The 24,405-nt window shown below is 34.7% G+C and overlaps 3 protein-coding genes across 4 annotated transcripts in view; all 3 read right to left on the reverse strand.

Moving 5' to 3' along the window:
* The window catches only part of LOC129755779 (ras-related protein Rab-8A), a 30,420-nt gene extending 24,234 nt beyond the window's left edge, over positions 1-6,186 (reverse strand). Inside the window, exon 1 of the mRNA XM_055752423.1 lies at positions 5,238-6,186. Within this exon, the coding sequence (XP_055608398.1) occupies positions 5,238-5,361 (124 nt within the window). The 5' untranslated portion in view covers positions 5,362-6,186. The remainder of the gene's footprint in view (positions 1-5,237) is intronic.
* A 9,856-nt stretch (positions 6,187-16,042) lies between these two features.
* Positions 16,043-17,449, reverse strand: LOC129758420 (uncharacterized). Of its 2 annotated transcripts, none has more exons than XM_055755918.1 (4): positions 16,579-17,449; positions 16,449-16,514; positions 16,300-16,389; positions 16,043-16,237 (listed from the first exon to the last, which is right to left on the reverse strand). In XM_055755918.1, exons 1-4 carry the CDS (start codon positions 17,332-17,334, stop codon positions 16,181-16,183), a joined length of 969 nt encoding a protein of 322 aa, XP_055611893.1. In that variant the 5' UTR covers positions 17,335-17,449; the 3' UTR covers positions 16,043-16,180. The 2 variants fall into 2 exon arrangements, with proteins under 2 accessions (XP_055611893.1, XP_055611895.1); XM_055755920.1 differs by having other exon boundaries at positions 16,296-16,389.
* Positions 17,450-18,057: 608 nt separating this feature from the next.
* Positions 18,058-24,405, reverse strand: part of LOC129752431 (uncharacterized) — a 33,655-nt gene continuing 27,307 nt past the window's right edge. Inside the window, exons 2-4 of the mRNA XM_055748211.1 lie at positions 18,488-18,556; positions 18,269-18,358; positions 18,058-18,204 (exon numbers count right to left, since the gene is read on the reverse strand). Coding sequence (XP_055604186.1) covers positions 18,133-18,204; positions 18,269-18,358; positions 18,488-18,556 — 231 coding nt within the window. The 3' untranslated portion in view covers positions 18,058-18,132. The remainder of the gene's footprint in view (positions 18,205-18,268; positions 18,359-18,487; positions 18,557-24,405) is intronic.

The following is a 24,405-nucleotide window of genomic DNA, read 5'->3' on the forward strand; positions in this document are numbered from 1 at the left end:
TCTTTTATATTTAAAGAAGGCTTATGCTTAAGACATAAATTCAAGTGAAAACAATTCAAAAATACGCTTATTCCTACCATTCCAGTCCAAATAGAGATCGAATAGCTTCTGAAATCAATCTTTAACGAAAATTTAAAAACCTGATCGGAATCAAAATTTTAAATCTGAAATCTGAATGATGATCAATAGGCCTATGGCAAAATTAACACATCAAAGAAGTAGCGTTCTTAAGTAAGCGGAACTAAAAATTACCGGAACTTTCTTATCCGCTAGCTGAAAAAAAATTTAACGTGAAAATAAATTCGCTAACCGAAAGTTATCGGACTAATTAGCGATTAGCGGAATAGCGTGTTGGTGCCGGACACTGTTTGTGTCTTTTATTATCAAAACCTGAGACTACCGTCTATGTCTATCTCTCAATTTATCATATATCTTCGAAGCATTCCCATTATTAATAGCTTTTTGAACACTTCTTAAATCCTCATGCATAAGTTCTAATCATTTCATACCATATTACACCCTGACCATTTAGAATTTTCATTATTTTGTAGAACATTTTGTATCTAAACTCAAAATTCTGGAAGGTTGAAAAATCTGGAAGGTTGACATCACTGGTGACGGGTGTATTTCCTGAGAGCCCCGTTACCAGGGTTGCCAATGTACCTGATTTTTCAGGATTTACCTGATTTCTAGTGACCTAACCTAATAACTTGATAAGCCTCAATTTTTCGCTGATTTTTGGAAATTAGCCTGGTTTTGTCCGAATTCTGGAGAAGTAGGCGTTGGTCAATTCGGAACGCACTCGTTTTTTTTCCTTCCCTCTTGAATTTTTTTAATATTTATTTTAAGTGAAAAGTTAATATAAACTTGGGAAAAAAGCATCTATTTACACTCCAAAGTTGAAACTTGATGTGTTTATCAGTAAAAGTCGGAAGCAGTGAAATGTCAAGCGAAGAAAGTGGTGTCTGGAGATTTAAACCCTCTATATTTTGAGAACCATTTCATTCTATGCTTCCCCTCTTTTTATCATTTCGTGAAGATAAACAAAAGTTTTTGGTCAAAAATGTGTCAAACCAATACTTGGTTAATGTTTGTTATCGTTTGGAGACGAAGAATTAGGCTGGAACAAATATCAATTTCTGTTTTTGTAACCCTTCCCCCTTCGAAATTTCCAAAACAACCCGAAGGGGGAAACAAATAAAGTTTTTATTATTTTACGGAAATTTCTAAAAAAAAATCAAATATCCGAAAGATTACAAGAAAAAAAAAACAAATATTTCAAGATGATACATATTTCACCTTTTATATTCTTGATTTTATAGAATTTTTCGATAAGAAATTACTTGATTTACAGATTTTGTGCAATGATATTGTGTGCAATATTGTTGCATACAAGCTATCGTGCAATTCAGTCCAACTTATTTCTTTTTCGTTTTATTTTTTATTATTCGAGTTCTCAAAGAGCTCGAAAGGTTTTGTGTTCTATTAATATTTTTTTTGTTTTTTATTTTTAAGAGCGATTAAAGGCGCTTTATCCTTGGTGGACGACAGAAATGATGGAACACAGAAATCTAAAATAGTTGAGTTTAATAAGAAGGATTGAATTTTTCAATATTTTATACACCTTGATTCGCTGTCTTGCTTTACGATTTCTGTGTACAGATAAACTCATTTCCAGCCGCTGGAGGAAGGATGATACTCCCACTATCAACAAGGAGCACTTTTTAGCATGCTTCCAACTGATTCTGGTAGTCCACGCTTCTTCTTTCTGTTTGTTCCTGATATCTCTGCGTTCTCTGCTCCACAGTAGGCCCGACCATTTTATGTTTTTAATTATTTTAATGTTTTTATGTTAAAATAATTTAAGGCATGAACTAAGACTAAATTAATAACAAAAAGTTTTGTTATTCTTCGGGATTCAGCCTCAAGTTCTGGCTGTAGAAGTACGATTAGTGATTTTTCCTGATTTTTTTTAATTTGATGGAGAATGGGTTGTACGGAACAGCATTAAAAACATTGGTGGAGGTCAAATGGGGATTGACGACCAAAAAAAAATGGATAAAACTCAGATGGTTGTCAGATAGGATATTGACCAATGAGAGAACTGGAAAATATTATCGTTGGCAATACCTTGAAGCAAGGGATTGAAATCAAGAGAGAATTCTTTGCATTTGGAGTGGTAATGATCAAAATTCCACAACTGCTTCACAAATTACAACAATTTGCAACAATTAGCACATTTTCACTCTCGCTAAGCACTGGTTTCTTTGATTTGAACTCAAACCTTCCGATTTTCTCTAACAAATTGTCACAAATTACCATAAATTCAGTCATTGGCTGCACTATTTGTGTGATCATTGACGAATTTTCTCCCTTCATTTCAGTTCCCCGTTTTGAAGACTTTGAGAGCATAATCTTGCGCTCTCTTGTTTTTTTACTATAGGTACGAATAAGGTGTTGAGTAACGCCCAATTAGTGAAGTTTTCATCGTTTTAGAAAAATGTAAAATTTAAATATATAATTACGCATGAAATCGTATTAGAAATGATAACTGAAGCCGTTTACGAATCGCAATTCCAACTGCATAGTTAAAAAAATCGTATAAAATGTCGTCTGAAGTTAGTTTAAATCAGATATGATAGAAAGTTCGCCATGTTTGTAAATTTTGAAATGATTTTGCTCCCGCGTGGCCTTCAAGTGAAAAAATCAACGTCAAATTCTCTCTGCAATAAGCAGTGCATTCAGATGGCTAAAAATCAGTGGGAATCAATTAATATTGGCCAATGAGAGAACTGGAAAATATTATCGCTATCAACGATTTGATGGCTATGAGAGCAAAATCTTGCGCTCTCTTGCATTCTTTAGATAGGTACGAATAAGGTGTCGGATAACGCCCAATTTTTGTAGTTTTCGTCGTTTTAGAAAGAAATGTAATGTGTGTATGTATATTGCTGTTTTTTCAACATTTATAAGATCATATTATAATGTATATGGAACGTATATCAAAACAGCATAAAAATATAGCTACAATAATGTTTGCTGGGTTGCTTTATCTACCTACACGATTGTTAAGACTATGAATTTGAATTGTTTTAATGTATAAAATAAATGAACAAATGAAGCAAAATCTTGCTTGCCAATTTCGAAATGCTTACGTTAGTTAGTTAGTAAGTTAAAACCTTTGTTTTTAAAATTAAAAATAATGACATGATTTTGTTAGTTTTTATTCTGTTTAGGAATGGTTTTGATGAAAATTATAAAACATTTTTTAAAATTGTCGAATTGTGATAACGGCTTAAAATATAGGAACACCGGGATAAACACATACAAAGCTCTTATTCTTGTAAAAACTTTCCACAATAAACATCTTTACAAGGAAAAATGTTGTTTGTTTGAGGGAGGAAAATGGCTCTTTAATGAGTTTTAGAAATCAGTAGGTTCGTTAAGCAAAGCTAAGCTCAGCTAATTTTCGGTTCAACAATACCGGTTTTTCGGAAACGTAACAAGCTGTCACGTTAACAACTGTCAATTTTTTGACATATCTAGAGTTTGTTTTGATTAGGTCGTAAGAGCCACTTGACGTATTTCGAGAAAATCACTGTTGAAGTTTTGATACACATTTTTAATTCTTATATTAAAATTATCGCTCCGATTTGTCTGAAAATTTCGTATGCGATGCAAAACAAGATAAGAAATACGCTCATGTAATAAATACAAGCATAGATTTAGTAGTTCCAGTAAACATGCACATACAACCTTTTGCATTATATATTTGGTTGAAACGTCGTTTTGCAAGTTGATACATTTTCTCTCAAAACCGGATTTCATTTATTTGAAACTTCGCTAATTCCTGCTAACCAGCTCCAAGTACTAAAGTACCACGATTTATATTCATATGGAGATCGGCACAATTACTGGCATGTGATTTCAAGAAATTTTTACGTGGCAATTTTAAATGTACCTCAAAATAAAGCATAAAAGAGAGAGGACTTACTTTTTAACAACTGGAGTGTTATCTGGATCCCCGCAGGTGATATAGCGCATATATAGCGCATATATAGAATATCCGAATTGTGGAGCGGGTTACTTATCCACTGCCACTGTAATGAAAAAAATACGAAGTCGAAAACTGTCCAGCCATAAAAGAAACGTTTGTTGAACTTACCTTGCAACAGCAACGAAGAACTTAAGCTAAAAACACTCTCACAAGCCATTTCGGTACAAATTTCTTAACTTTTCGACACTCAGCGACGTGCTTTCTGCTAAAATGCATAAAGTCGCTTAAGCCACCTTCCAAAAAGTTAATTTTGCGACCTTTGGTTGCACGGCAACTCAGTGCAGCGCAAAACGTCGTTAAAACCAAATTACACTCGAAAATTAAAAAGTCATTTGACGTCTTAAATTCAAATCAATTTATTAAAGTTATTTATTGTTCGAATAAAACCAAATTTTCACCGAACGTAGAACACACATTCATCAATCGTTTGCAGCCTACAACTTAATTTTGTTTACATTGGTTCATACGACTTAATCAAAACAAACTCTAGATATGATCTTTGTATGGTCAGTCGAGTTTCGGTATTTTTTCGCCGGATAAGGTCCGTAAAATTTGACAGCTGTAACTTATGAATTTGACAGCTGTCAGATTTACGAATTAGCCGAACTGAATAATTTTAGTTTACTGTATATAGTAGATATTCTACAAATTCAAACTTATCACTCGAATAAGTCAACAAAAGTTATTTGGTGAAATTTAGCAAGTTAGGTACAGATGATTGAGTTTAGAGGACCGACTTTTTCTTTCAACCTCGGTGATAAATAACCTTTTTGTTTGAAAAACACTCTCACGGAAAACTTTCGAAATTTGAAAAGCTTCGAGCGCTTTCGTGTATTTTGTAACGGTTTTTTACACAGATCACTCCCCCCTCCTTCCCTTCCAAAGGACCGCGCATGAACCTCACAATTTTTTAAAATTCGGAAGTTTTTTCCTGTACTATTTTATCACAATATCGATATTTTTTTCGAAAAGCTATTTTAAGTACTAAACTCAGTTAATTTTTATCGAACAAACAACGTTTATAGCTTTTGATTAAAAGAATAAGGATCTTTTGAAATATTTATTTCTAGTCTAGTCTTGTTTATGGTGAAAAATAAAATAATTAGTTCTTTGTCCCTTCGACTAGAAATCCACTGCCACAAATGTACATATCTAACCGAAGCAAATAGAAACCACTTACCGATGGTGGAGATGTACGTGTCATAATATCGCTCGTCACAGTATCGATGTACGATGCATGTTTTGCCGACGTTCGAATCACCGAGCACCAGCACTTTGTAGGTGGCAGCGAAATCCAGTGCCATCCTTTTATTCGACTCCTTCGTTTCGGGACTGCTGTGAACTTGCTGTTTGTCCTTGCTGCTTGTTTGTTGTCTCGATGTCTGCTACAAGGGTTTCCTCGAACTATGCCGCGAAAGGATGTTACCAGAAATGATGCTGAGATGAGATGATTTTTTTTTTGTTGGTGCTTTGTTTCCGTTCTTTTCCAGTAATAGCAAACTGAATAATAGAAAACTAGCACTCTTTCGACGCTACTGCCTCGCTGCCCTGCTTTTTCGCTTCCCGAAACGAGTAAATGCAAAATCGATTATCTATGGGGCTTCCTTCTTCAAAACAACCTTAAAAATGGCCTGTTCCCTTTTAAAGCTTCCGAAAGCTTTTTTGTCCCGACTTTATATCAAACACCGTGAAATTTCACCCAATTCTCCATCAATAATTCACAGTTGCCTACATCCACTAATTGCTTTGCTTACATTTTCCCCGTTCGGTAGACTTCCTGTTTGACGTTTTGTCTAAGAAGATGTGGAGGCTGTGGGGTGTTCTCGAGCCAAAATAGAATATCCTTACTCCACAAACGAAGGATGATTCATCACCAGATCATATTCCGAAAAAAAAACTTCAATCACACCACAAAATTATACATCCAGCCAGGCTGTATCCTTTCAATTTTTCCTTGATTTCTGCCACAATTATTCACAAGCAAAAACTGAAAACACCCACCATCTAATTCGTAAAGAAAATCACCCGGGCAAATTTTTCCAGTCCAGACGAAATTTTTCCGATTCGCGCGACGAACGCTGTTCCACTACTGGGGTAAATTCCCGAAGCGCTCGGTATGATTCAACAAACAACTGGGCAGGAAAAATCGATAGCTTGTCCCGGAAGCGGGGCGCATGCGTTTGCTTTTCCCGATGCTAACATATCAAGCATCCCTTTTTCCCCGCGGAGTTCATTCAGCGAGCCTTCTCAGCACTCCATCCATATCTGTCTTCAAGTTTGTTGTTGTCGAAATTATGGACTCGTCATCTGTGATTGTGTTTTTTCTTTTGGGCAGTTTAAGATTTCTTGCTTAGGGTAGGTATGCTGGCCAGTGAAATGTAAATAGGAATTTCAATTTGGAAGCTTATACTTCTTGTTATTTTCTTTCTTCTAGCGAGTCAAGTTGGACAACATGAATTATGATTCCGGATTTGAATAAACTTCATTTAATTCATCTGTCTTGGAATAGGCGACTTCTGTACTATCGGTTTATCGATACACTTGATTGAAAACGGAATTGCAGCCAATAGTGGATCCTTTACCTTTTTTACAATTGGGTGCTCAACACCGGTACCACGAGCACGAGATATTTACTTTGAAATTTTAACTTGGGAAATACACAAAATCGAAAAAAGAAGGGGAGAACGAGGAGACTTGATCCTATTTTCTTGTTTTCATAATGATTTTTTTTAAGTTTTGCAAGTCGCCGAGCAATAAGCAAACAGTGTAGAAACCGCAAAGAAATTAAATATTTGCCTCTAAATCTAAGAAAACATACTTTACTGAAGTGAAAATTTCTGAAAAATCGATTGGCCATGGATTCAAAGTTGAAATGATAAATACATCAATTAGTTTTTAGGTTTTTTGTTGTCAGGTATTTGTTACACATTATAATTGTCGATTTTAAACAATCGGTTTAGTCTGTTCATGATAGCGTAACTTCAAACTTAGATGTACTGAAATAATCTTTTTTTTTTCTTTCAATATTCGGCGTAAATACGTACAAGTGCAAGATGTGTCACTTGCACAATCATGTACGAAAATCTTTAAAAACGAACTTACACATATAGGATCTCAGTGAAATTTCATGTTTCTTGGAAGAGATCTAAATTCTACTTAGACTAAAGCATACATCTTTCTAGAATATAATGGTTAGCATCTTACTAATGCTAACACCACCAGCTCACAGAAAGAGTAGGCTCTATACTTTCCAACAAAATCAGAAAGAGCGTGTGTGCAATTGAAAGTTTTGAATCCAATGAGACATTTCTTGTGTGCCTTTACCGGAAGAATCAAATGAATGCTGTTAAGCCAGCGGTTTTAAAATCTGTCGATAAATTTTGATGAAAACGTTTTTTTTTTCGAATGTATCTTGATTTTTGTTGAGCAATTTTTAGGTTTTGACAAAATTTGCCCGGATATTAACCGAAGTTTTGGTCGTCAATTTAGAAATCAAATGCCCGGATTTTGCCAGGTTTTTATATAAAACTAGCTGACCCGGTGTGCGTTGCTACACCTTCAAAAATAACTGAAATTTTAAAAAATTATTTAAATTTTTGTTTTATTAGGTTTTATAAGGGACCATTAAAATATTACGTAAGGCGTTTAGGGGGGGAGAGGGGGTATAGCAGTTTGTTGCGGTTTGTGAATTTTTGATAGAAAATCTGATAAAAATGTGTTTAACGGGGGTTGGGGGTTCGAAAATGACTGAAAATTGCGTTACGTAATATTTGAACGGCCCATAAGTGCTCGGTTCATGAAAAAAAACCTATATGAATCCCCCCTTTCCTCTTCCGATCCGCAAAAGCTGGAAGGAGGTAGGGATTCAATTTTTTCGTAATAAAAAACTTTCATATCAAATTTGGTTATATTGGTTGATAAGTTTTAAGCGATACATTAATATTTATATGGAACCCCCTCCGTCCTTCACCTCTCCATACTGCAAGCCAGAAGGGTCTGTTAAATTCTATAGAAACATGTCCTGTACTCAAGTACCTTCCCAGGTCAAATTTGATGTTTTTTGCTTGATTACTTCTATACCAAGAAAATTGTATTGGACCCCCTCGCACTAACTGGAAAAAACTGATGTTTCAATTAATCATAGAACCATTTCTCGTACCCAAATGATTTTCCATGTTATGTTTGACTCCATTTGTTTGAAAAGCTCTTAGTTTATGCAAAACAATTTTATGTGAGCTCCCCTTTTCCCTAACTTTATCCCCAATTGAAGGAAAAAGGAGTCTCGAATAAGCATATTACCATTTTATCGATTCCAAATGCCTTCCCATATCAAACATGTTTCCCTTTGCTCGATTAGTTCTCAAGTTATGCAAAAAATTGTAATGGAGCCCCCTTCTCTCCTTTAAATCATACTACTGGAAGGAGGTAGTAGTACCAAATACTTATAGAAACATTCCTCGTAACTACTCAAATACCCTACCAAGCGAAATTTGGTTCCAATTGCTGAATACGTTCTCGAGTTATGTAAAAAATTGTATGAGTGCACCCACCCACCTTAAAATTTCCTCACAGGAAGAACAGAGAGTTCTCAAAATATTATAAAGACATTTCTCGTATTCAAATACCTTCCCATGCCAAATTTAGATCCATATGCTTTAAAAGTTGTCCAATTATGCTGGAAAATGTAAAAGAGCCCCCCCTCCCTTTTTTATATCTCCACACAAAGAAGATGAAATATTCGTAGAACCCTTTCTCGTACTTAGATACTGCTCTAAGCCAAATTTGGTTCCATTTGCTCGAATTACTCTCGAGTTATGCAAAAAATTTGTATGGAAGCCCTCGTTTCCCCCTTTATATCTTTCTGCTGAAAAAAGGTGGGGCTTCAATTTATAAAACCAACATTTCTCGTATCCAAATATCCAGACATGTTAAATATGGTTCCATTTGCTCGATCAGCTCCCCAGTTATAATGAAAATTGTAAGGGAGACCTCTCCTCCCCCTTTTCTTCCACCTCTTTGAAGGAATGAGGGATACCGAATATTGATAGCAGCATTTCTGGTACCAAAATATCGTTCCATGCCAAATTTGGTTCCATTTGCTGTTGAAGTTCTCAAGTTATGCACTAAAAATTGTATGAAACTCCCTTCCCTCTTTCCTATCTCCCCGCTGGAAGAAGGAAAGGGCCTCAAACAATCATTAGAACATATCACGTTTCCAAATACCCGCCCATGCCAAATTTGAATCAATTTGCTTTACTAGTTTTTGATTTATGCAAAATATTATAAAAAGGCCTCCTCCCCCTTTCTATTGGAAAAAGTGAGGGGCCTCAAAAAATCATTGAAATATTTTTCGTATCCAAATATCATCCCATGCCAAATTTGGTTCCAATATCTTGATTAGTTTTCGAGATATATGGAAAATTGTAAGGTAGCCCCCCTCCCCCCTCTCTATCACCCGACTGAGAGGAGGGAGGGGTACCTTATATTCATAGAAATATTTCCCGTTTCCAAATACTACCCCATGCCAAATGTGATACCATTTACTTGATTGGTTCTCGAGTTATGCAAAAAATTGTCTTTTGTTTGGGAGGCCCCTCCCCCCCTTCATGAGAGAGGGAGGGGTCTCAAACCATAATAGGAACCTTCCCCGGCCTCCAATACCCCCATCTGCCAAGTTTCACGCAAATCGGTTCAGTAGTTTCCGAGTCTATAGGGAACAGACAGACAGACAGACAGACAGACAGACAGACAGACAGACAGACAGACAGACAGACAGACAGACAGAAATCCATTTTTATATATATAGATTGCCCGTGTTGGTTTGGCTCGGAAATGAAAAAAATATTTTTGTCATTTGTTGTTACATTTTCCAAACAAAGGTTTCGAAAGTAACAGAAAAGTTTTTTTTTCTTCATTGGACATTTGTATACAGAACACTAGCTGCATTAATAAATCAATCTTAACGTCTTCGTGCTCGTGTATTAATTTTTAGGAAAATCGTACTAAAATTGTTAGACATGGGTCCCATTTTAAGTTGATTTTGTATGGGGACTTTCCTTCTAAAAAGTGAGATTCTAGAAACTTTTATACAACCCATCTCTGACCCCCAAAAACCCTCGGATACCAAATTTCACTTCATTCCGACCATCCGTTTATACGTGAGGGTTCTACAAAGAAAACGCCTCCATTATTATATAGGGTTTCCCACTGTATTTAAGTACAATTTAAATTGAACAGTACATGCACAATTTAGGAGTCAATTAATCTTTTATCGCTTTTATGTTCTCAACAGTCATCTTTTACAGGGAATCAATAAAAAAAAGACTGCTTATTAGCTTCACCACATTCTTTTGCAAAGTTTTCAAAAGAATCTTCAGGCTTCACATGTTTTCTCCAATACGATTTGGTATGGGCTTCAAAAGTTTCAATCGTTCTCGCTTGTAGGTAATTTGGCGGATTTATGTCATTCGATACAATCTGGACATTGTTAGATTTGTTCCAAGCCATCGTGCCCTTTGAGTATCGAACTGATGCCAAATTCGGCCAAATCAGTGGGTGATCGATCATGCTTGCGGATCATGGATAGCGGATGGCAGTGCAGGCATTCTCGAACGTTTACAGCTGAATTTATTGTGTCAGTGGTCACGAATGGCTCGGAAAGCATGCCACTGTAACATATGGCTTGCCAAACCATTGCCTTTTTATCGAATTTTTCGGTGAAAACTGATGTCTCCATCTAGTCAATACTTTTGCCATCCCGAGCAGTGCAATACTATTCACCCGGAAGCGTTTTGTAATCTAACTCACAATAGGTTTCGTCGTCAAGGATAACGCACACCGATTTTTCCCACAGCAGTTGATGATATAATTTACGAGCTCTTGGTTTGACGAAAGCAGCTTTTTTTTTAGAATCGGGTTCGGCATCTTCTGCTTCTTATATGTCTTGAGACCCCATCTTACCTTGGTACGACAAACAGAGGTGATCCACTTTTTTTTGCCACATCATGAACTGAGGCAATTTTCTTATTTGCGTAAGCACACATGACCGCAAACCAATGTTATGTCCAGCGGACCCCGTTTCAAACCTGAATTTTTTTTTGTCCAAGAAGCTCCTTTTCTCTCCATACTCTCGAATCGAATTTCAGACTGCTCCAATGCTAAGTTCTTCTATTTGATAGCATTTTGAATGTGATTTTTGAATAAGTGAAATATGCATGGTGGTGTGGAACAATAAGTTTTTTGGACTCGGGCGATCACCATAGCAATCTCGGCAAGCTGCTACCAGAGATACTCTTAGTGCTGATTTGTGGGCCTTTTAAAACCCCCCTGAGCCTTTTATAGCATAAAGATAAGTATTCTTTCATTACCGAAATTTAAGAATCTTTTTTAAATGGTACGAGGTATGATGTTGAAAATGTGTAACTTTCGGAAATTGTGGGTTCAAGCCGGAGTATCTCGCAAATTTGAAATCATGACTAGGTTACTTAGGTACCTTTGCAAAGTTCTTTATTTGTTTCGAACAGTTGGAAGGGACTGAGAGGAGTCAAACCTGTCCCAAGCCAGTGCTAACGGACCTCTTGGTAGTGCTGCAATAATTGTTTATAAGTTAAGCATGAACAGTATTGAAAACCGCGAGCAACGGGTGGGTTTTCATACATACATAGGGTAAGTGAGCCTAATTTTGCTATATTTTGTCAGAGGTATTTAGATTTGATATTAGTAGGCCAAATCTATAACACTTAGATATAAAATTTTTTGTTAACTAAGTTCAATTTTTTTTTTACTCTGTTATGGTTTGAAATAATCATTTCAAGCTTTAATTTACGAAAAATATCATGTTTTTGAAAGTGTGTCGATGCTCCTAATTTGGCACTAATTGTTCCTAATATTAACATACGGGTGTTCCTAATGTTAACAAATGAGGAAAAATGTATCCGCGTATCCAATCATGCAACAGCATAGTTAGATGCAACATTTGTGTACCACAACACTTATTCAATTTTTATTTTAATAAAATGTAATAAAATTATCATTTAATGATGATGCCATAGTTTCTCACATCGTGAGATAGTTTCAACACTGTTGGTGTAGTCTGGGCTAAAATGCATTTATGATTCGCAGTTTAAATCTTGTTACCATATGTTTGAATATGATTTTGAATATTTTGTAGTATTTTTAAACCCTAAATGTATACAACATCTTTAAGCTTTTTCTTTAAAAAAAATCATTGATAGAAAAAATATGAAATTTAATTCGAACAAAATCAAAAATAACTGCAGATCGTGCTTTATGGGAAACGAAATCACTAATATATCAAAAACTATAACTTTTCAAACTTTTTCATTTGATTTTTAATAAAAAATAAAGATTGTAGCAATCAACCCAACTTTCTTAGTAGGGTGAAAATCGCATAGTTTTGTAAATTTAAAAACAACTGGTGAAACCAATTATTTTTCAGACTACGTCAATTTGATGTCCGATTAACCTTAAAACTTTTGATGTAAAAGCAGTATGATTATTTGAGGACATTAGGTTTTTAGAAGCCATTGAAGTTGAAAAGTGTTGCGTTATGCCCCGGATGGCGGTATACAACGTTTTTATTTAGATTTTTTTTTTTAATTTTTCTTTCAATTCTATTTATGTTGAGAAGCTCTCCAAAACTTGATGGTTTCCTTTTCTATCGCGTAGGGCTCGTTCTTCACAATCTGACAAACATATGTTTTCAACAATTTTCAGCATTGAAATACACTAAAATAGATTGGTTTTAGCTACTTTACGTCAATCAAATATATTTCAAATACATTCTATGACTTTGATATAATTTGAATTTTTTTGACTATGTCCATAATTGGGAACACATTGAAAATAGCGTTTCTAGTTGTGGACATAAGATTTTTTTTATTTTTACACGAAAAAAACATGGCTATGACTTATTACTAAAATCATGATAAAAAACTATCCGACGAAAAAATTCAAAAAAGTCGATTGACAAATTCAGCTTTTATCTTCCATTTCTAAAGAGATGTTTTTTTAAGAAATATGCTAACAATTCCATTCAATTTAGACATCCTTTGAAACAATCTGGATTTTACGAAAAATCCTGTGAGTAAGTAAACTTTTTTTTGTAAAATGAAAGTTCACATGATTATTTTTTAACACTATATTTTTTTTATAATTGTGATATTTAAGTGAAAATAACGTCAAAAACAGTCAAAATCGAACGGTATGTTAACATTAGGCACTAGCCAAATTAGGAACACCCACCCTACATACAAACATTCTTGATCTTTGCAATATTTCTATGACTTTTTGTTGAAACAGCCATAAGAAAAGTTTACATTAGCATTCTAAAATTTAATTTGGTCCATTTTTTGCCCTTGATGCGTATTACCTATTTGTTAATAATAATATTGTTATTATTATTGTTTATTTATAGCCATTTTGTAACGTAGAATAAAATCTTATTAATTGTTACAAGTGTTATTATGATGTGTTTTTATAGCTGAATTTTTGTTTTTAGAGTGTTTTTTTAGAAAGATTATGTTGTTCTTAATCTGCAAGGCCTGCTAATAATACTTTTTTTTTTGCTGAAAGCTAATTTCCTATTTATCGGACATACAAAATTTTGATAGCATTTTTTCCTGTAAACGTAGGGGAGAATGGGGTATCGTGGGCCAAGGGGAAACGAGGGCCACTTTTAATATCTCAGATGTTTGTTGAGATAAAAATCTCAAACCAACTGTCATTGTCGTCGCTTTGCGTGAGCATATATTCCTATATGTTGTTGACTGAATTACGCATCATCTGTTTCTTTTATTTATCAAGCTAAAACAAGTTAGTAAAATTTACTTACATATTTAAAAAAAAACACCCGCTAATTTCATGGATGGGGAACCTAAAGTGCATAACAAAAATGTGCTCATACGCTTATGATCTTAGTTTTGTCGTGATCTTTCACGTGGAAAAGGAATTTTTGATGAAACATCAATAAGTCACACAAACGCAACCAATTTGCAAATCATAGCTTGTGGGGAATCGCGGGCCACACATCTTGAATCACCTATATTTTCATGTTTTTATACACATTCAGAACTTAAAATACGTTTTTGCTATCTGTAAAGTTTTCTTATGCCAAATGAAAAGTTATGAAAAATATTTTGTCCATCCTATATAAGAAATTTTGCCAAAACGTTCGCGAGCCAGGTTTTGGAATCTATACGATCATACACAGCTCTCTTTTTTATTTCGTCATCTGAAATTGCTTTAAAATAACGAAATGAATTAGGAAATCACAGTTTTGGGTCAACTCATAAACTTTGCATGTTATTTGGTCTATTTGAATACCATACCATTTTTTATTTTCATTTTATCATTTATAATAAGGAAGTTATGGAACAACGAAAAAAAGTGGCCCATGATTCCCCACTCTCCCATACTAAATTCCGACAGAGGCCATCCAATTTTCTGACATGTTTGTTAACAGTAATTTTTAAATACCGTTCGGGATCGAGTAATTTCCCATTAAATACAACGATAAATACGAAAAAAAATGTACTAAGAAATAATCATCATGGGGGGGGGGGGAGGTAAACCCCGGTCTGGATGCAGGAGACCTGGACGAGTGCGGTAACTGGCGTGGCATAACTTTGATCTGCACAACTCTCAAAGTACTCTGCAAAGTGATCCTGAACAGGATCCAGGAGAAAATAAACGCTACACTCCGACAACAACAAGCTGGATTCCAATCCGGACGATCAGATGTAGACCCTATCACATCGCTAAAAATAATACTGGAACAAATCAACGAATTTCAGGACTCTCTTCTGCTGGTGTTCGTTGATTTCGAAAAAGCATTTGACCGACTGAACTACAAAAAAATCTGGGCTCCTCTTAGACGACGAGGAGTCCCATTTCATCGAAGCACAGTAATAGACATTTTGGTGCAAGGTCTTACACGACAGTGTCTTGTCCGAACCAATCCCGGTAACTGCTGGAGTGAGACAGGGATGTATCTTATCACCGCTGCTTTTTCTCATAGTAATTGATGAGATCTTGACTGGATTGATTGACCGTAGGTAGACCAAACCGAGGATTGAAGTGGTTCCTTCGACAATGCAGCAGCTAAACGACCTTGACCTGGCAAACGATATTGTTTTGCTCGCCCAAAGACAACAAGACAATATAGCCAGTATATAGCCAGTATACAAAACAGTAAATCCTTCCGATTTCGTTATAGCTGGGCAACAAGTTGAGAAAGTGGAGTGCTTCCATTATCTTGGTAGCCAGATAACGCCTAAAGGTGGTACCAAGAAAAGCATCGAAACCCGGATCAGAAAGGCCCGATTTTCGTTTGCGAATCTCCGAAACATATGGCGCTCACGCCATATCTCTCCGAACGAAAATCCGAATGTTTAAATCAAACGTCAAATCCGTATTGTTGTACAGGTGTGAAACTTGGTGCATATTTGGGTGACGACGCGAAAACTGCATGTATTTGTAATTCGCTGCCTGCGGAGTACCATCTTTTCTTGTTGGCCTGGCAACTGGATCTCAAATGAGGCGCTAGAAATCGAGATTCGGGAACGTAAGTGGAGATAAATTGCGCAGATGCTGCGAAGAGATGAAAACGAGATTTGCAGAGAGGTGCTTGACTGAATTTCAGATGAGCATCGAAGAAAAGGCAGGCCCAGAAGCTCGTGGCGGCGTAGTCTAGCCGCTGAAATCCGCACAGTTGACGAGAACCTTGGCTGGCAGCAAGTGAAGACGTTGGCTCTGGATCGCCAGCAGTGGAGATCTTTTATCTCAGCCTTATGCGTTGGTCAGTCGGCGCCGGACCCTTAGGTGGGTACGTAGTAGACAACGATTTTAAATTCTTCACATTGGTTTTGAATTTTTCATAAACGGATGTGTTGCAAAGCACACAGTGTTGAGCTAGTACTATTGTACTTAATATATTTAATCATAACTTTATTCAATGAGTAATTCTCGCATTCAACTAACAAAGGACAAAGTCAATAGCATGGATTATCGTATCCTATTATCCTCGTTCTATCTTTACCATTCCACTTTTCAAAGTATTAATCTTCTTCTTTTACATATTTCCTTAAAGAAAAGTATTATAATTTATGATTTGTCAAATTGCATAAGAACGATCATGTAGGTGGTAAGGAGGCTCAGCATCTGTAAATAGAAACACACTGTATGATTAATTTTGAAAAATAAAATTCATTGAATATACCTACGGCTACCAAGAGGGGCATCCCCAGCTCTATTGTTCCACAGATCCATTGAACGTTTGACAACTCCGTTAGCTGCCTGAAAAATTTATCAATCTAGGAAAAGGCAATCAGTTATTGCTAACTTTCTTGTGGTAATTTATAAAGCTATTTACACTGTCACTGGAGCGCATTACATCTTTCTCAGAAAGTTTGCACAGAATAATGGAAATCTGTTGGTTCTGGAATTAAAAGTTGTAAAGTGATAAACTTTAAGCTGCAACAGTTGATAAATTTAGTGTGTACCTCTTTTTTTATCAAAGTATTGGGCACTACAATCATGAAGGCTTTCCCGATGCGCAGAACCATGAATCCCATCAGTTCAACATTCAGCCAAAAGGTAGCGCGTTCAGAATTAAACAACCGATAGATATCGAGAAAATCTATGTTGAAGTTCACAAATGTGCCGGCTAGGAAAACTATTAGGACAATTCCAACCAGACGATGAAGATGATCTAACAGCAGGGATACGCTCATGTGAGTCCTCCTGATGGAATCGATGTCGGGTACATGTTGCAACATTTTGTCATGGCTGCCAACTATATCGGTTATTTGCGGATTCAAGTAACAGTTGAGTGTAAATCTTATCTCTTTTATTGATAACAATATTAAGCTGGCAAAGAAACAGTACTGAATTACAAGTACTGTTGAAAGTGTTAACGGAATGTTCAAAGTAAATATTGTTAGCAGAGCATCCAGGAATTCTTCACCGTACACCATTTTTGCTGTTAATATAACTTGTATACTCAGAAGTACAATCACTGTAGCTAGGGCATACTTTACAGAAGAAATGATCAGTGTATCAATCTTTGGTTTGAATTTGTTCAAAACTGTAGCAACATCGTTTAGGAACGCTTGAATTGCCCGTCTGTAGTGCAAACACTCAATACAAAACAATGTAATTATCAATGTGTCGAAAACATTCTCCATCACGTTTATAGCTTTGATGAAAAATGTTGATTCTTCGTTATGGCTCTTGAACATTTTCGAGCATATCAACATGGCTGAATAAATAGTAATAACCAGCAATGCTCCGACTGATTGAAGTCCTCTGCAAATTTTTCCATATTTAGTTAATTTTTCGGATTCAAGTGGATAGGGCGTTGAACAGCAGATTTGCCCAATTCTGATTATGGGACGTATGGAACACAAAAAATTATTGTACGCAGTACGCAAACAAAGAACTAATGGATGACATCTTTGTTATTTTCGGTTTTTCGCAGCATGGAATAGTTAAATCAGATGGTGTGGTTCTTTTCTGCTTAGCTACCAGCAACATACTGAATAAAGGGTGTAGCTTTGACTAACGAGGTATCATGGAGTTTTCCCACCGCAACCTATAATTAAACTAATGAGATGGGACCATCGTGAAACAACTTTGCTGAAGTACCGTCGTTACTTGTACAATTGCCAATTATAAACAAAAATATTGAAGTGTTCATGAATATTCTCATACTTTTCGATTGTACCTACTAGCCTATGGAAATAAACATAACACCGTATGAAATTATTATCAGGTATTTTGGGCATGTTAAGTCTACCAAAATAGTTGAAATATACCTACCCAAAATGAACAGCTCCTGGAGAAACGCGGATAGAGGGCAAAATTGTGAAAATTGTTTAAAAAAAATTAAAATTCTATTATCTTCAAATGACACATTAATCAAAAATTCTCATATAGGTACTTAAAGTTATAAGTGAGATATTCAGATTCAGGGATCGAAAAAATATATTTTTATCAAATTTCAACACACATAATACTGTTTTACACCGTTTGAGTAAATGATAACTTTGACATTATTATTCATGTTTATTTTTGCCCGGCTCGAATTGTATGAGTATAACCATATACGTTGTTAGCAGACTGAACATCTAAAATTAAATATAAAAAATATTTGCTAAAAAAGTTTGCGAAAACGCGCATTGCCACACTTACCGTCACCAGAAGAGGCATCCCAAGCTGAACCGTTCCACAGATCCAATGCACATCCGACAGCTCGGATATTTGTCGGAGGAAATTGTCGATCTGCGAGGTAGGTATTGATTTGAATGATTTATTCTGAAGATTTCTTAATGAAGATCGGGTTAAGGGATGAATCATCCTAAGGGATAAAAATCCCGAAGTAAAAAATCTTAATGAAGATAATCCACTTACCTCGGAGCTAGGAATGTTTGGGTTATCGAGATCTGCTAGTTTGCATAGAGTAACGGCTATTTTTCGGTTCTGAATGAAGAAAAAAAGAATAAAATATCAGTGTTTTTTTACAAAGCGGTGTGGTAATAAAAACTATTAAAATCTTTAGAAAAAACCCGATTTAATACACTTAACAGTGGATTGGAGCCTTTCTAACAGAGCGTAAGTTATATTTGGAAATATATAAAATAATATAGAATACACATGATAGATTCCTTTACAGTTAGAAAACACCACTTTTTGCCTTTTTGTTATAGAAATGGCTGATTTTGTAAAACCGAATAAGAATTTCCTGATATTAAAAAAATTAAAAAATTTTAATTTCTTAATTATCATATTTATCACTTTTTTCAAGTGGCTACTTATTGTTTAAACTTAAACTGGAAAGGTACGCCATTTTAAAATTTTGATTTAAACATCTTAATATTTATTCACCTTTAGAAAATATTTTGAAAGTAAGTATGTCCACGTGGACATGACCCAAACCCCTACCCCCCTCTCCGTGGACAAGCGCGGACATTTCCATACCCCCCTCCCCCCCTAAGTTGTCCACGTGGTATGTGAACGGCCCCATATAAGTATGATTTCAGATATTCAAACACGAAAAATTCCAATCTCAATATAAAAAAATGATGCATAGTACGTTTTTTGGGGAAAAGCGAACTGGTATGTAAGAAGTTCATTTTATGTATGGAAAGAATGGTATTCAAACAGTTGAATTTCCAAGACTTATAACACGCTGAAATGGTGCCGTGGTAGCAACCAGAACTTTCACGTTGCTGGTCCCGGTTCGAATCATACTGTTTTTTATGCTTTTTTTTACTGAATAAGTAAAACCAACTACAATATTGATGGATAGCCGTGACACGTGGCCTAGCATGATACCTTTTTTAGAGCTCAATCATGCATAGAAGAAAAAATTCCCACAAAAGGAGGGGAAAGTAATATGACTATTAAATGATCAATCTCATTCTGGAAACTAAAACTGAAATCTTATTCTGATTCTAAAGTTTGAATTTTGAGTTAAAACACTTATTCTAATATTTGAATATAAGTTCCAATTTCAAATTCCAGGTTAATCTTCAATCCGAATTCTAAATCTGAATTCTCAATCTAAATCTGAATTCTGAATCTGAATTCTGAATCTGAATTCTGAATCTGAATTCTGAATCTGAATTCTGAATCTGAATTCTGAATCTGAATTCTGAATCTGAATTCTGAATCTGAATTCTGAATCTGAATTCTGAATCTGAATTCTGAATCTGAATTCTGAATCTGAATTCTGAATCTGAATTCTGAATCTGAATTCTGAATCTGAATTCTGAATCTGAATTCTGAATCTGAATTCTGAATCTGAATTCTGAATCTGAATTCTGAATCTGAATTCTGAATCTGAATTCTGAATCTGAGTTCTGAATCTGAATTCTGAATCTGAATTCTGAATCTGAATTCTGAATCTGAATTCTGAATCTGAATTCTGAATCTGAATTCTGAATCTGAATTCTGAATCTGAATTCTGAATCTGAATTCTGAATCTGAATTCTGAATCTGAATTCTGAATCTGAATTCTGAATCTGAATTCTGAATCTGAATTCTGAATCTGAATTCTGAATCTGAATTCTGAATCTGAATTCTGAATCTGAATTCTGAATCTGAATTCTGAATCTGAATTCTGTATCTGAATTCTGAATCTGAATTCTGAATCTGAATTCTGAATCTGAATTCTGAATCTGAATTCTGAATCTGAATTCTGAATCTGAATTCTGAATCTGAATTCTGAATCTGAATTCTGAATCTGAATTCTGAATCTGAATTCTGAATCTGAATTCTGAATCTGAATTCTGAATCTGAATTCTGAATCTGAATTCTGAATCTGAATTCTGAATCTGAATTCTGAATCTGAATTCTGAATCTGAATTCTGAATCTGAATTCTGAATCTGAATTCTGAATCTGAATTCTGAATCTGAATTCTGAATCTGAATTCTGAATCTGAATTCTGAATCTGAATTCTGAATCTGAATTCTGAATCTGAATTCTGAATCTGAATTCTGAATCTGAATTCTGAATCTGAATTCTGAATCTGAATTCTGAATCTGAATTCTGAATCTGAATTCTGAATCTGAATTCTGAATCTGAATTCTGAATCTGAATTCTGAATCTGAATTCTGAATCTGAATTCTGAATCTGAATTCTGAATCTGAATTCTGAATCTGAATTCTGAATCTGAATTCTGAATCTGAATTCTGAATCTGAATTCTGAATCTGAATTCTGAATCTGAATTCTGAATCTGAATTCTGAATCTGAATTCTGAATCTGAATTCTGAATCTGAATTCTGAATCTGAATTCTGAATCTGAATTCTGAATCTGAATTCTGAATCTGAATTCTGAATCTGAATTCTGAATCTGAATTCTGAATCTGAATTCTGAATCTGAATTCTGAATCTGAATTCTGAATCTGAATTCGGAATCTGAATTCTGAATCTGAATTCTGAATCTGAATTCTGAATCTGAATTCTGAATCTGAATTCTGAATCTGAATTCTGAATCTGAATTCTGAATCTGAATTCTGAATCTGAATTCTGAATCTGAATTCTGAATCTGAATTCTGAATCTGAATTCTGAATCTGAATTCTGAATCTGAATTCTGAATCTGAATTCTGAATCTGAATTCTGAATCTGAATTCTGAATCTGAATTCTGAATCTGAATTCTGAATCTGAATTCTGAATCTGAATTCTGAATCTGAATTCTGAATCTGAATTCTGAATCTGAATTCTGAATCTGAATTCTGAATCTGAATTCTGAATCTGAATTCTGAATCTGAATTCTGAATCTGAATTCTGAATCTGAATTCTGAATCTGAATTCTGAATCTGAATTCTGAATCTGAATTCTGAATCTGAATTCTGAATCTGAATTCTGAATCTGAATTCTGAATCTGAATTCTGAATCTGAATTCTGAATCTGAATTCTGAATCTGAATTCTGAATCTGAATTCTGAATCTGAATTCTGAATCTGAATTCTGAATCTGAATTCTGAATCTGAATTCTGAATCTGAATTCTGAATCTGAATTCTGAATCTGAATTCTGAATCTGAATTCTGAATCTGAATTCTGAATCTGAATTCTGAATCTGAATTCTGAATCTGAATTCTGAATCTGAATTCTGAATCTGAATTCTGAATCTGAATTCTGAATCTGAATTCTGAATCTGAATTCTGAATCTGAATTCTGAATCTGAATTCTGAATCTGAATTCTGAATCTGAATTCTGAATCTGAATTCTGAATCTGAATTCTGAATCTGAATTCTGAATCTGAATTCTGAATCTGAATTCTGAATCTGAATTCTGAATCTGAATTCTGAATCTGAATTCTGAATCTGAATTCTGAATCTGAATTCTGAATCTGAATTATGAATCTGAATTCTGAATCTGAATTCTGAATCTGAATTCTGAATCTGAATTCTGAATCTGAATTCTGAATCTGAATTCTGAATCTGAATTCTGAATCTGAATTCTGAATCTGAATTCTGAATCTGAATTCTGAATCTGAATTCTGAATCTGAATTCTGAATCTGAATTCTGAATCTGAATTCTGAATCTGAATTCTGAATCTGAATTCTGAATCTGAATTCTGAATCTGAATTCTGAATCTGAATTCTGAATCTGAATTCTGAATCTGAATTCTGAATCTGAATTCTGAATCTGAATTCTGAATCTGAATTCTGAATCTGAATTCTGAATCTGAATTCTGAATCTGAATTCTGAATCTGAATTCTGTAAATTTTTATTTTTCGGCATATCGGTTAAAAGTAGTTATGAAATTGACAAAGATGGATAGAGAAGTGAGAAGAAAATTTACAGATGTTGAAAAGAGCGAAAGAGCATTTTTGCGAGGAAACTTATTAACGTACACCATACTTTACCCTGCAACATTTCATTATTTAGGAGAAGTAGTACCGGGATAGAGGTGGCACTACCTTAACCTATACAATGAAAGCTGGTTGGTCCGAAGTCTACATGTGGTGAACACGTATACTCCGGACGGGCAGTATACGTGTTCACCACATGTAGACTTCGGACCAACCAGATTTCATTGTATAGGTTAAGGTAGTGCCACCTCTATCCCGGTACTACTTCTCCTAAATAATGAAATGTTGCAGGGTAAAGTATGGTGTACGTTAATAAGTTTCCTCGCAAAAATGCTCTTTCGCTCTTTTCAACATCTGTAAATTTTCTTCTCACTTCTCTATCCATCTTTGTCAATTTCATAACTACTTTTCACCGATATGCCGAAAAATAAAAATTTACAAAATTAATTAACGGTGGTTAACTTATCTTAAGAATCTGAATTCTGAATCTGAATTCTGAATCTGAATTCTGAATCTGAATTCTGAATCTGAATTCTGAATCTGAATTCTGAATCTGAATTCTGAATCTGAATTCTGAATCTGAATTCTGAATCTGAATTCTGAATCTGAATTCTGAATCTGAATTCTGAATCTGAATTCTGAATCTGAATTCTGAATCTGAATTCTGAATCTGAATTCTGAATCTGAATTCTGAATCTGAATTCTGAATCTGAATTCTGAATCTGAATTCTGAATCTGAATTCTGAATCTGAATTCTGAATCTGAATTCTGAATCTGAATTCTGAATCTGAATTCTGAATCTGAATTCTGAATCTGAATTCTGAATCTGAATTCTGAATCTGAATTCTGAATCTGAATTCTGAATCTGAATTCTGAATCTGAATTCTGAATCTGAATTCTGAATCTGAATTCTGAATCTGAATTCTGAATCTGAATTCTGAATCTGAATTCTGAATCTGAATTCTGAATCTGAATTCTGAATCTGAATTCTGAATCTGAATTCTGAATCTGAATTCTGAATCTGAATTCTGAATCTGAATTCTGAATCTGAATTCTGAATCTGAATTCTGAATCTGAATTCTAAATCTGAATTCTGAATCTGAATTCTGAATCTGAATTCTGAATCTGAATTCTGAATCTGAATTCTGAATCTGAATTCTGAATCTGAATTCTGAATCTGAATTCTGAATCTGAATTCTGAATCTGAATTCTGAATCTGAATTCTGAATCTGAATTCTGTATCTGAATTCTGAATCTGAATTCTGAATCTGAATTCTGAATCTGAATTCTGAATCTGAATTCTGAATCTGAATTCTGAATCTGAATTCTGAATCTGAATTCTGAATCTGAATTCTGAATCTGAATTCTGAATCTGAATTCTGAATCTGAATTCTGAATCTGAATTCTGAATCTGAATGCTGAATCTGAATTCTGAATCTGAATTCTGAATCTGAATTCTGAATCTGAATTCTGAATCTGAATTCTGAATCTGAATTCTGAATCTGAATTCTGAATCTGAATTCTGAATCTGAATTCTGAATCTGAATTCTGAATCTGAATTCTGAATCTGAATATGAATTCTGAATCTGAATTTTGAATTCTGAATTCTGAATTCTGAATCCTGAATTCTGAATCCTGAATTCTGATTTCTAAACCTGTATCCTGAATTTGAAAACTTATTCTGAATCCTGCATCTGAAATTGAATCTAAATTATGTATGAGTATGTTGAAATGAAAAAAAAATCATGAATTCATTCTTCAACACGGGTAAGAGGCGTTGTCTGGATGGCAACGCACATGGTTTTTTTTCGGGTCCGTGAAAATTTTCTCTGATTTCATTGTTTTTAATGGAAAACGTTTGATTAATTGTTCGAAAATTTATTCCATTGTAAGAGTGACCGAATGTCTACTGAAACACTGATCACCGGAAGTGTTTGGAACGGGCCTGTGGGTTGATTGCTAGTGCACACCACAAGCAAGAATAGTGTTTTTCCTGTGCAATTGAA

Source organism: Uranotaenia lowii, chromosome 3 (assembly GCF_029784155.1).
Source record: "Uranotaenia lowii strain MFRU-FL chromosome 3, ASM2978415v1, whole genome shotgun sequence".
In the NCBI taxonomy this organism is placed as follows: Eukaryota; Metazoa; Arthropoda; class Insecta; order Diptera; family Culicidae; genus Uranotaenia; species Uranotaenia lowii.

Coding starts and splice junctions, on each gene's coding strand:
- LOC129758420 (XM_055755918.1), bottom strand. CDS start 17,334: ATGTTGATATGCTCGAAAATGTTCAAGAGCCATAACGAAGAATCAACA. Junction 16,515..16,578: donor ATACTTTGATAAAAAAAGAG/GTACACACTAAA, acceptor TTTTAATTCCAG/AACCAACAGATTTCCATTAT. Junction 16,238..16,299: donor GGATGCCCCTCTTGGTAGCC/GTAGGTATATTC, acceptor TTCTATTTACAG/ATGCTGAGCCTCCTTACCAC.